General features: G+C 33.5%; 2 protein-coding genes across 2 annotated transcripts; both read left to right on the top strand.

Moving 5' to 3' along the window:
• Positions 1 to 486: 486 nt before the first annotated feature.
• Positions 487 to 2,150, top strand: LOC102596217 (peroxidase 42-like). The gene is made up of 4 exons (XM_006348054.1): positions 487 to 793; positions 867 to 1,055; positions 1,281 to 1,446; positions 1,519 to 2,150. Exons 1-4 carry the CDS (start codon positions 578 to 580, stop codon positions 1,926 to 1,928), a joined length of 981 nt encoding a protein of 326 aa, XP_006348116.1. The 5' UTR covers positions 487 to 577; the 3' UTR covers positions 1,929 to 2,150.
• A 5,119-nt stretch (positions 2,151 to 7,269) lies between these two features.
• On the top strand, positions 7,270 to 10,094 carry LOC102595875 (uncharacterized). Its single transcript, XM_006348053.2, has 2 exons — positions 7,270 to 7,841; positions 8,279 to 10,094. Exons 1-2 carry the CDS (start codon positions 7,500 to 7,502, stop codon positions 9,821 to 9,823), a joined length of 1,887 nt encoding a protein of 628 aa, XP_006348115.1. The 5' UTR covers positions 7,270 to 7,499; the 3' UTR covers positions 9,824 to 10,094.
• Positions 10,095 to 12,027: the final 1,933 nt, after the last annotated feature.

Below are 12,027 nucleotides of genomic sequence, written 5' to 3'. Positions count from 1 at the left end.
TGATTTTGACAAGTATTTATTTCTACTCGCTCCATTTCAATTTAGTTACACTCTCCCTTTGTCCCTAATTACTTGTCCACTTTTTCTTTTATAGTTGTCTCTAATTACTTGTCTATTTTGACAAATCAAGAAAGGGCAATTTTTTTTTACCTATTATACCCTCAATTAAATGACTAATTACTTTGAAAAATGTAGAACTTTTCATCCACTTCATAATTAATAGGGGTAAAATGGTAAACTCACTATGTCATTAATTGTTTTCTTAATATGTGTGTCAGTTCAAAAGTGGACAACTAATTAGGGACATAGGGAGTAATATTTTAAAATATAAACTTTTTATGAAATAAAATAAGAAAAATTATAATTATAAAATATTATATTAATTTAATTCAATTAAAAAAATTAATCAAATTAATTATGGAGAAGGAAAATTGAAAGGGACCAGTAGTACAGTACTTGAGTGGAGAGAAAAATGTATTTTCTTTGTGGGCAGTTTAGGCACTCTCTTCCCCTATTTAAGAAGGTACCTAAGTGATCATCCAAAGAACAAGCTCTACCGACCATTTTGCAAAGAAAAATGGCTTCCAAACATATTTTTTTCTTTGCTATTCTCTTTTTTTCAGCTGTCTCTGTTTTTGCAGAGGAGAATCCTAGCCTTGTAATGGACTATTACAAGGACACTTGCCCTCAAGCTGAAGAAATCATCAAAGAACAAGTCAAACTTCTCTACAAACGCCACAAGAATACTGCATTTTCTTGGCTAAGAAACATCTTCCATGACTGCTTTGTTGAGGTACTTAAAAAAAAATGATTTTTTTAGACACCCTTTTTGAAGAAATGATAATTGAACCTTTTGTTTTTTGCAGTCATGTGATGCTTCCTTGTTGCTGGACTCAACAAGGAGGATGCTGTCTGAGAAAGAGACAGACAGGAGTTTTGGTATGAGAAATTTCAGATACATTGAGACTATTAAAGAAGCTGTAGAAAGGGAGTGCCCTGGTGTTGTTTCTTGTGCTGATATTCTTGTTTTGTCTGGTAGAGATGGCATTGTTGCTGTAAGTTTTTACTACTTACTTTCATTTTAAGTTCCAAGAAATTTTCTTTCTTGAAATGTTTGTTTCTATGTGTACTTATAGTACTAGATCTGGACTTAGTAGTTCATTAAGTTTCAGTTACTCTTGTACTAATAGTAGACTTACTTATGTATTTTTGACAATTCTCAGATATTTGGTTCAGTTAAATATACTTGTACTAATATGTTATAATGGACTTGTACACAGCTAGGAGGGCCACACATCCCACTCAAAACTGGAAGAAGAGATGGAAGAAAAAGCAGAGCAGACATTCTTGAACAACACCTCCCAGATCACAATGAAAGCATGAGTGTTGTTCTTGAGAGATTTGCTAACATTGGAATCAACACCCCTGGAGTTGTTGCCTTGCTAGGTACTATAAAAAATGCTCTCTCAGTTAATAGTTTGGTCTAAAAACTGTATACTTAATGTGTGATTTGAACAGGGTCACACAGTGTGGGTCGAACACACTGTGTGAAGTTGGTACACCGTTTATATCCAGAAGTAGACCCTCAATTGAACCCAGAGCATGTACCACACATGCTCAAGAAGTGTCCAGATCCAATTCCAGACCCAAAGGCTGTGCAGTATGTGAGAAATGACAGAGGCACACCCATGGTTCTAGACAACAACTACTACAGGAACATATTGGACAACAAGGGATTAATGTTAGTTGATCATCAACTAGCAATGGACAAGAGGACTAAGCCTTATGTAAAGAAAATGGCAAAAAGCCAAAATTATTTCTTCAAGGAATTTGCAAGAGCCATCACTATTCTTTCTGAGAATAATCCACTTACTGGGACAAAAGGTGAGATCAGAAAGCAGTGCAATCTCTCCAACAAGCTCCACTAATTTGCTTATGTGCTTGTACTCATTATCACTTTTCCCCCCTTCCTTTGTGTATGTATGTATGTATGTGTGAGGGAGGTAGTGGACAGTGAAATAGGAATAAGATTGTTTTAATTTCTTCATGTTGTAAGTTTGTGTAGTGGACATGACCATGTTCATTACATTCCATGTTCTGTTTACCCTCTTAAGTTATGAAAGGAGGTGTTAATTTGATATTGTTTACTATGCAAGAGTGTGCTCATTTTGATGGTTCTTTGAACACTATATATTCGTTATTCAATGAGAATGGATAAGAGGCTAGTACCAACGGACGATCAAGAAATTACTTGACCCCATATATTTGCCCTAATCATGTTGTACAACATGAGCATGCTCCGTAAAATCCAGTATAAGGCATAAAGTTCCAATTTTTAACACTAACTTTAGCTAGAATCCAATGATAAAAAAGAAAGCATCTCCTTGAAGAAAGTTAAAAGCAGGAAAAGCAATTAGGCCCCCTCATATTTTTGGATAAACTATCATTTTAAAAATAAAGTAAAAATGAGTTCCTTCATAATGTCATCACTTACGTCATGGCTGCTAAAACAAATAATGATGAATATATATATGAGGTTCAGACAGAGAGAAAGAGGGCCATGAATGTTGCACAGGACTGAAGATAGGTAAATGCCACTACTATTTAATGTGGTTATATTAAAACCAAACAAAAAGAACCAGACAGGTGGCTTGAAAATAAGAACATCATATTCAAGAAATAGATTGGTGTTGTTGTGTTATCAATTCACAAGAAATTTTGAAAATTTTCCATCAAGAACCAAGTTTTTTTTTTCTTTTTCAAATTTCTTATTCAGTGTTCAGTATCCACGGTATAGCCCAACTAATTCGAATTCCTAACTGATAGGGCCAATTCAGGGATACATATGATTTTTTAATATTCATGACTTGAAACCGAGATCTCCGATTAAGAGAAAAGCAACTCTATCCATTACACTTGCTTACCAATAAATTGAGCTAGGTGTACCTTAAGATGCATTATTGATTCAAGAGTGAAGGTTTATACAAACACTTTACTTGCCATAGAGTCATACTCTACTTATAGGTCAAATAGCTCCCTAGACCAGAAAACCAAATATTTCAAAAGGCCACTTGAGGAGGATTATTTTGCTTCTTGCTTGTTGACATAGAAAAAATATTACTCCTGCTTACAAATAATAATAACATACCTAATCTTGTTGTTATGTATTTTTACTTTTAACTTCAAGGCATTATTTTAGCAAAAATATTTCACTCCCTTAAGATCAATGATTAAAGAAATTTGTATGATATCTATAGATGAAAATGATAGAATTATAAAGTAGGATGGTTCCTCTTTCTGATTAGATTGATTTGATTTAACTATTATTAGACCTTAATTATTACTCCCTCTGACCAATTTATGTGACTTACTTTTTTTTTTAGTCTATCCCAAAAAGAATGACACATTTCTATATTAAGTAATAATTTAATTATAAAATATCTATTTTACCCTTAATGAAATGATTTACGGTTACACAAATTTCTATCATTTATTTTAGACCACAAGTTTTAAAAGTCTTTCTTTCTTTCTTAAACTCCGTATCGAGTCAAACTACCTCACATAAAATGGGACAGAGGAGGTAGTAAGTTGCTACATAGTACGGATGTTGCTGAAAACACACAATAATCAGATCAAAAGTGTCGTAGGATTAAAAGTAATTATAATACCAATAGAGTTAAGTATCGTGAGATTTCAGCCATTATGGGCATGATCTGCACTCGATTATGGGCTGAATTTTCAGCCTTTTGGACACCATATGGCTGTAATTTGAGATTTCAGCCCCCTTTTGGACTAGAAATTCACCACTCCTTTGTGCTTCTTTTGGGCTCCCCGGCTCTTGCACCCCACGTGGTCCCGATCTTTATCTTCTTGAATTCGAATTTCGATCATCAAAGTATATACATGTAATTTTTATTCCACTCTTGGCCATAAGTCTTGAGTAGGGATGACAAAAAGAGTCAAAATATATTAGCGCTCTATAGCTACAGTTTTGTTATTTGCGCTCCATAACAAACATATGCATCTGATTTCAATAAATCGCAGGCATCTGATTTACATGCATCTCATTTGTATAAAATCGCAGACATCTGATTTACATGCATCTCATTTGTATAAAATTGCAGCGATTGTATATGTATATTGGTTAGATAATTGTATATATGTAACTATTATGTATACGTATCAATGATTGTGTTTGTATAACTGCATAAAATTTGAATTTATATACAATTGAATCGAGTTAAAACATTTGTATTTGTATATCAAATCTCTCTCGCTTTATGCTAACACAAATTATACATTGTATTTTGTATAATTTATCTGTATAAAGCGAGAAAGACAAAAGAGAACTGGGCAGGGAAAGATTTGTATTTGTATAATTATAAGTGTATAGGACGAAGATATATGTATTTGTACAATTTATATATTTGTGTTTGTATAAAGTAAGAGAGACGAGCGAGATTCAGGGGAGTGAGACAAATGACAAAATTTTTACTACGAATTGGAATTAAATGAAATTGTAGTTATAAGTTTCTTATAATGCCTAATTTTCATTTTCAATCCAACATCTGTCTATTTCACACTCCTAATCTTGAGGTTCATTCTTGAACTCTTGTTATGCGATAAACACCTTTCTTGATCTCCTATTGAAGCAGATCAACATTTCCTGCATCTCTCCAACTTTTGAAGTTTAATCCAAATTGTTTATTAAAGATATGACACCATGAATATGGAATACTATTCCGTTTCTACTTCTTATATCATATCACGGAATTTCTCATAATTTATTCTGCCATCCTGTCTAAGTGAAAGTCTACTTTTTAAAACATTATTTATTACGAGTCATGTTTTGAAGTTGTGAGCCCATAAAAATGTGAAATTGTCTCTTAGAAAAATAAAAGGGCCGACCTGTCCTAGCGTGAGCCCTTTTTATATTGAGTTGGGCTAGAATCTTGAAAGCCATGTCAGTAATTTGATGTTGCAGCCGATAATATATTATCCACATTTTAGATGTTTTGGTGCGCAGAGATGTCAAGGTTTCACATTGGCTGTGAATGAGGTAATTATTCTCCTTATATAATACTCACCTTTCCATCCCAATTTATAGACATTATTTGACTTGACGATACACAATTTAAGAAAAAAAATAATTCTTGTGACTAAAAATCATTTCATTAAGAGTAAAAAAAAGAACTTTGAAATTAAATTATTTTTAATTATAGAAAAATAACGTTTTTTAGAACATACTAAAAAACCCCACATAAATTGAGACAGAAAGACTATCATTAATTATCACACTGGTACCTTAGTCCTCCGTAGCACTTCCCAATTCGTGTCTCGTGATGAAAACTGTATCACATTAATAACATCATAAGAACATGTGAACTTCTTAAAGGATTAATGCAAGATGGACTAAATTGATTTCACAATTCATGCATCAAAATGCTTCTTAAACTCAAAGGTTTAGAAAGGCATGCACAAATTGCGATTTCTTCTCACACATAGATTTTCGTAGATATACATGGAATACATACATGAATATACAATGAGATATAAAAGAGATATTTAGAAATTGATATTTTAGCTCCTTAAGATGTTTCTAACAAAACCCGATCAAAACAAATCACAATTGTGCACCATCAAAAATATCATGGAGAATTGATAGTTGTTATAGGATGCCAATTACTTTAATTTTACTTTACAAAAAGCAAATATGAGCTACCCAAGATATTTTATGTGCATGATTGACACACATTGCCAAATTCTTACAGTTACTTCATCCATTTTGACATGACACATTTCTTAAAAATCATTAGATATAATATTTGAATATGACACTCTAATTCTTTTTTTAAAAAAATTTCTACGATTAATAATTTATGAGACAAATAAATGTTGTTCTCCTTTCTATTTAAGGTAAAGGAAAAGAGCAGTTCTATTACGAATAATCATTTTGTTTCCTACCAACTTAAACGAATAAAATCATAAGCGTTTAGCTAGTTAGGGGAATGAATAATTAAAATGTAACGAGGATATTTAGCACCAACAGGAATTTGTCCCCCTTTTTTTCATCAAAATTATTACTACAAAAACAAAGACTTGGAATATAGAAGCCACTGAAACTTTAGGGTGTGTTTGGTATGCCTTTTTCTTTTGATTCACAAAATAATGGTGGACCTTGTATTTTTTTCTTCTTTTCCATCATTTATTGGATTAGTCTATTGATGCATTAATATTACGCCTCAATCAATCTCTTGCAACATTATGTAACTCCTAGAAAATAGCTACTTTCCCCAATCCTACTATATATGATCACAATTTTATATTCCCTCTGTCTCTAATTACTTATTAACTTTTAAATTAACACACCTATTAAGAAAATAATTATTGACATAGTGAATTTATCATTTTATTCCTATTAATTATGAAATAGATCCACTAAAAACTTAAGACTTTCAAGAAGTTCTACCTTTTTCAAAGTACTTAATTGAGAAAGTAATATGTAAAAAAATAAATTGTCCTTCCTTGATTTGTCAAAATGGACAAGTAATTAGGAACAACTAAAAAAGAAAAAGTGGACAAGTAATTAAGGATAGAGGGAGTAGTTATTCATTATACTATTTTGGGATGTCCAACAATATTTGTCCACTTAATGAAATCTATGGATAATTTTTACACTTAGTTCCTAATTTACACTTATCATTAATTATAGTCATTTTTTTATTATATTTTTCAAGACATTATATTTATTATATTTAAAGGGCGTATAGTAAAATAATCCTTTTATTTATAGTTTCTTAAGAAGTTCGCAAAATCAATAATGACAACTATGGTTGGACATAGGTAATATCACATAAATACCTAAAATTTATTTTAGATCATAATTTTTTTTCAAAAAAAAAATTAATGCATAGTCAAATACTATCACATAAATTAAGTCGAAGAGAGTAAAATTACTTTGTTGCATAAAGCAATTACTCTCCTCTTTCCATTTTACTTATCCAATAATAATTATAATTAATAATAAGCGTAAATTACAAATAAAATTATAGATTATTTTTTAATTGTATAAACTGAATAAATAAATACTACTACTATATTTATTTTTAATATTTTACTAATTTCTTTTAAAAATAAAGTTATTCATATTAGCTTGTTTTTGGGTATCCAAAGTTCCAAACTCAATCAAATTTGAAAAAAACTAGACGTGCACTAAAAGTTAGGAAGAAGAAAAATGAAACATTATGGGTTGGCGTATGAGGAGAGGACAAAAAAACATCACACACTCAATCGTACACTCAGTCATTGGAATTGTCAATCTTTTATGTTTATTAAATTCAACTCCAAAAGTCCCACCACCCTCCTCTGTTTTCTTCTTTCCCCTGTTTCACACTCAAATTCATAATGCAAATATACACACACTTAAATCTGTGATTGACCATTCAGCGAGTACAATTCTACAAACTCCAAATGGGTTAAAGTTTTCTGTTGACAAAAAAATGAAGATCAGTGATGGGATTGCTAGTTCAATTGATTGTCAGTTGACTACTGATCACAAACTGCACCACCGCCGGAAGAAAACAAGAACTCCGGTGGACGGAGATCGGAGGAGAGTAAAAGGTGAAAGTGGATCAGCCTCAGCCAATCAATTCTTGGTGAGCAAGTTTAATAACCCTTTGATGGAAATGGAATACAGAGGATTTGAGCTTTTTAATGGTGGGGCAAAGATGGGTGTTTCTGCCAGAAAGCTCGCCGCTGGCCTGTGGCATTTGGCGGCGGAGTTCGACTCGGCTGGTGGCAGTTGCGGCGGCATGAAGCGGCAGTGTGTTTCGATTCATCCGGTAGGTTTTCAGGTGTTATTGAATTAAACACTGTGTTGTTGTTTTCCATAAAGTTGGAATTGAATATACTAGCACAAGAAAATGTAACTTAATAATGTGTTTTTAAGGTAAAATAAGTCGAAAGTCATAAGTTAGCAGCGAAACAGGCTCTAATTGTGAGGTTGATCTGCGGAGGATTTCTATTATAGTTTTGTATAAGTAGGCGAAGTTAAAGTAGAAGAGGGAGGAAGGTAACAGATGGCTGTACCACTTTGTTTGTACCGACCGGCTGCACATGCCCAAAAAGCCCATATATTTTGCTTCTGCAGTTCATCCACTATATTTCCATTACTTCGATTTAAGTCTGATCGTCTTCCTTTATATATTCGTCTAATTCTATGGAAGTTCCATTTTGATTACAATCAATACTTTCTGACCATTTGCATGATTGTTACTAGCTCCCTTCTTGGATACCAATCCCTAAATCTGTGATGGAGGGAGCTACAAAGTGGGATCCTGGCCACTACAGAGAAGTAAATCATTCCACCAACCTTGTAAAGCTTTATGAACGTGCTACTACCTCACTTGCTCCTGCCTTACAATTAGTTGAACTAATAAGAGCAAGAATTCACATTGAAGAGCTAGAAGCCGATAGGAGGCGTCTTAGAAGGAAATTCAAACACTTTGTGAGGAAGCTGAATGAAGAAAGAACCTCATGGATGAGAAAAGAATGTCAGAAGATGCATGCCTTAATTGATGGATTAAAAGATGATTTGAGAAGAGAGAGAAGAAACTGTAAACAGCTGGATATTGCTAATTCCAAATTGCTGGTTGATCTAGCTGATTCAAAGTTATCTTCCAGACAATATATGCATGATTATGAGAAAGAAAGAAAATCTCGAGAGTTGTTGGAGGATGTGTGCAATGAGCTAGTCAAGGAGATTGAAGAGGACAGAGCTGAAATTGAAGCATTGAAGAGTGAAAGTGCCAGACTTGAGGAGGAAGTGGAAGAAGAGAGAAAAATGCTTCAATTGGCTGAGGTTTGGCGCGAAGAACGGGTTCAAATGAAGCTGATTGATGCAAAGCTACTTTTAGAAGAAAAATATTGCCTGATGAGTAATCTTATATCAGAACTTCAGAGCTTTTTGAGAGCTAACAATGTAACTGTGGACATGACTGACTTAATTGAAGTGCAAGTGGTCAAGCAGCTTGTTGACTCATTGAACATCCAAGAAATAAAGGAGTTCTCTTCAAGCTCTCCACTATTAAATGACATATATACAAGTTCTATTATATGTGAAGCGTCAAAACTGGGAACTAATACCTTCGCTGATTATAGTACTCCTTGTCATTCCTCTGCAATTCAAATTGTTGGTACTGAGGTTAGTAAAACATGTGCTATGAACACCAGCAGTGAATGTTTGAATGGCGTTATTGATCATGAAGAGAGTTGCAAACATGAAAATGGTAGAGAAACAGTGACCCAAGCTGAAGATCAGTTTTCGAATAATACTGTTGGTGAAACTGAGCATTCTGTCAATTGTACTGACCGGGGCAGATATCTTTTATGTGGCAAAGTGAATCATGAGCAAAAATCTGGTTCTCTAGATTTTGAGACTAGAGACATCTCCTCAGTATTACCAAAAAAACCGAAGAAGAAAGGATCATCTTTTCGCAAGCTTTGGAGATCCTCACTGTCAAATGATGACTTCTGTAAGACAATCTCACACGATGACAGTGGAAGATTTTCAAATGGATCAACATCTAATGTGGATGTTGTTTTATCAGAGAATGTACCAGCTGAAAGAGCACTAGCCTACCAAGATTTTGTGAATCATTGCTGCTCAGGTGGCCCAAGAAATCCACATACCGCTCGAGCCATGAAAGGATGTATTGAATGGCCACGTGGAATACCGAAGCATGGTTTGAAGTCCAAACTTTTAGAAGCAAGAATTGAGAGCCAAAAATCGCAATTGCGCAGTGTGCTTAAACACTTGAATTAGGTGGAGGATGGCTTCAGTTTGCTGCTTTAGGTAATTGTATAAACTTCATGAACTAATAGCTAGTTGGATTCACATGGTAAAGAGCAAGCTGTAACAGTTTTGTCTCTTCATAGCCGCCTCTTAAGTATTTCAATGATGTTCATCTTTTCAATGAACTTCTAGATATCATTAAACTGTATTCACCCTAAAATTACACGAAAATATGTTATTTTCATCTTGTATGCATTATCTTATTCTTCAATCTTACTACTGCACTTATTTCTTGGACTAACATTCTAGTGATGCCATTACTAATGGAAGTGTGATCATTGTACCTCATGAAATGAAAATGAGAGATCTAAGAATTGTGAGGTGAATTCATTCACTATGGATTTTGTCCCTACATATGATTTCAGGGTGGGGACACAAAAGATACCCATGTTGTTTGTAATAGTATCTGTTAATATCTTCCAGTAGACTGCTGAGATGATTCACCAGCAGAATGATGTGATTGTTTTTACTTTTTTTCTTGCTTTCTGTTTGCATCATTTCTGGTGACACCCATGCCCCAATCTTTCATATCTCAGATTACTTGAATTTAGCATCATTTATTCACAATCCAGGTGGGACACTCTTCAGTACCTACTGTGGAATTGCTGAGTCAGATAAAAAATAATACTCCCTTTGAGATTACTATCCTTTTGTAGCAAATTCTCGGTCAAACTTAAACTGTTAAAAGATAAAATGTGTCACATAAATTGAGATAGAAAAAGTATTCATAGTACTATCCTTTTGTCAATCCTTTAGACCTCCTCATCACGAAAACCGCAAAATCTATAGATAACTGGGCCTTCTAGAGCTGTCAAAGAAGATCCAATATTTTTAGTTGATACTTTAAGAATACTGTTACTATATTGGAAAATTTTCAATGTGGACTTAATAATATTAACATTGAATGTTTGGTTTTATAAAAGTATAATTTACATAAATCTCATTGTTAAAAGTTAATTACATTATTTCCCTGCTGTTTTTCAAATTACAAAAATTCCTTAAAATTTATGGATTTCACATACATCACTAGACTTCCGGATACATCACTGGACATCCGGATACATAGGTGAGGGATGTATCTGAGAGGGGAGGGATGTATCATGTAGGGGATAGAACATCCGGATATATCACTCGACTTCCATAAGTGATGGATGTATTAGAGAAGGGAGGGATGTATCCTAGAGGGGGATAGGGATGTATCAGTGAGAGGAGAGTGATGTATTTGAAAGGTTATTTTTGAGAAAAAAAAATGGTAGGAAATTTTAGAGATTATGGTAAAATAAAATATTTATTTAGGTAATTTTTGCTTTTATAAAATGTGCTGAACAATTATGGTTGGTGGGATAGACTTGGGCCTCTTGTATGTTGGAGTTCATGTTGGGCCTGAATCCATGGTGGACATGACTCGGGCCTAGTATGACGATAGAAGAGGAGGAGTGGAAAACTTAGCCTAACCAACTTCAGCTGGCTCATGGATCTGGTCTTCTCGAACATGTCCACATTCGAGGTTTGAAATTTGAACCCGTGAAAAATCACTAGCCGAATTGAATTGGTTAGAAATGAAAGTAATTTTTAGGAACCAAGAATAAAATGATACAATGAGGCTCAAACTTGTCAACAAACTAGAATGTAAACCCTCTAGATCGAACCCCACCAAAGCAAGACATCTAGTTATGGATCCGAACCTAAATTTTCTAATTTATCATGACCAAAATGAAATTTGAATAGAATTATATATGATAGAGGTATGAACTCACATTCGACAAGACATTTAATCAATTAAAAGACAAACAAGCTCAGGATTAAATTACTTTATAAAAAAGTCTAGAATGATTGAAATGCAAAAGCTATTATTAACCTAACTTAGGGAATGTGGTCAAAAGTACTTCGATTTGTAGCAGAACAAAGTGATTAACAGAATCTACCAAAAATAGTAAAAAAATAATAGTGTCAATTATTATATAAATATATAAAATAAAATATATAATTCTAGCTAAACCAGGAGGGGTTCCATTATGCCTTTAGGTAAGTACTGTTTAATCGTACTATATTAGGCAAACACATTTAATTTGATCTAAACCCTTACCTAATCATAGAAAGGGACTTAACAGTAGCTTTGTCTGTAACCCCTAGCCACCTAAGTTTATTATTATCCAAAGTATTTCTACTCAATT

The sequence above is a fragment of the Solanum tuberosum genome, unplaced genomic scaffold (genome assembly GCF_000226075.1).
Source record: "Solanum tuberosum cultivar DM 1-3 516 R44 unplaced genomic scaffold, SolTub_3.0 scf00099, whole genome shotgun sequence".
NCBI lineage: Eukaryota > Viridiplantae > Streptophyta > Magnoliopsida > Solanales > Solanaceae > Solanum > Solanum tuberosum.
The sequence above is the reverse complement of the archived record's forward strand: the minus strand, read 5'-3'. Positions and strand labels throughout refer to the sequence as shown.

Excerpts from the sequence above, each read along its gene's own strand:
- LOC102596217 (XM_006348054.1), top strand. The coding sequence starts at position 578 with ATGGCTTCCAAACATATTTTTTTCTTTGCTATTCTCTTTTTTTCAGCT. Across the intron at positions 1,056-1,280 it reads GTAGAGATGGCATTGTTGCT|CTAGGAGGGCCACACATCCC; the intron begins GTAAGTTTTTAC and ends ACTTGTACACAG. Across the intron at positions 1,447-1,518 it reads TGGAGTTGTTGCCTTGCTAG|GGTCACACAGTGTGGGTCGA; the intron begins GTACTATAAAAA and ends TGATTTGAACAG.
- LOC102595875 (XM_006348053.2), top strand. The coding sequence starts at position 7,500 with ATGAAGATCAGTGATGGGATTGCTAGTTCAATTGATTGTCAGTTGACT. Across the intron at positions 7,842-8,278 it reads AGTGTGTTTCGATTCATCCG|CTCCCTTCTTGGATACCAAT; the intron begins GTAGGTTTTCAG and ends GATTGTTACTAG.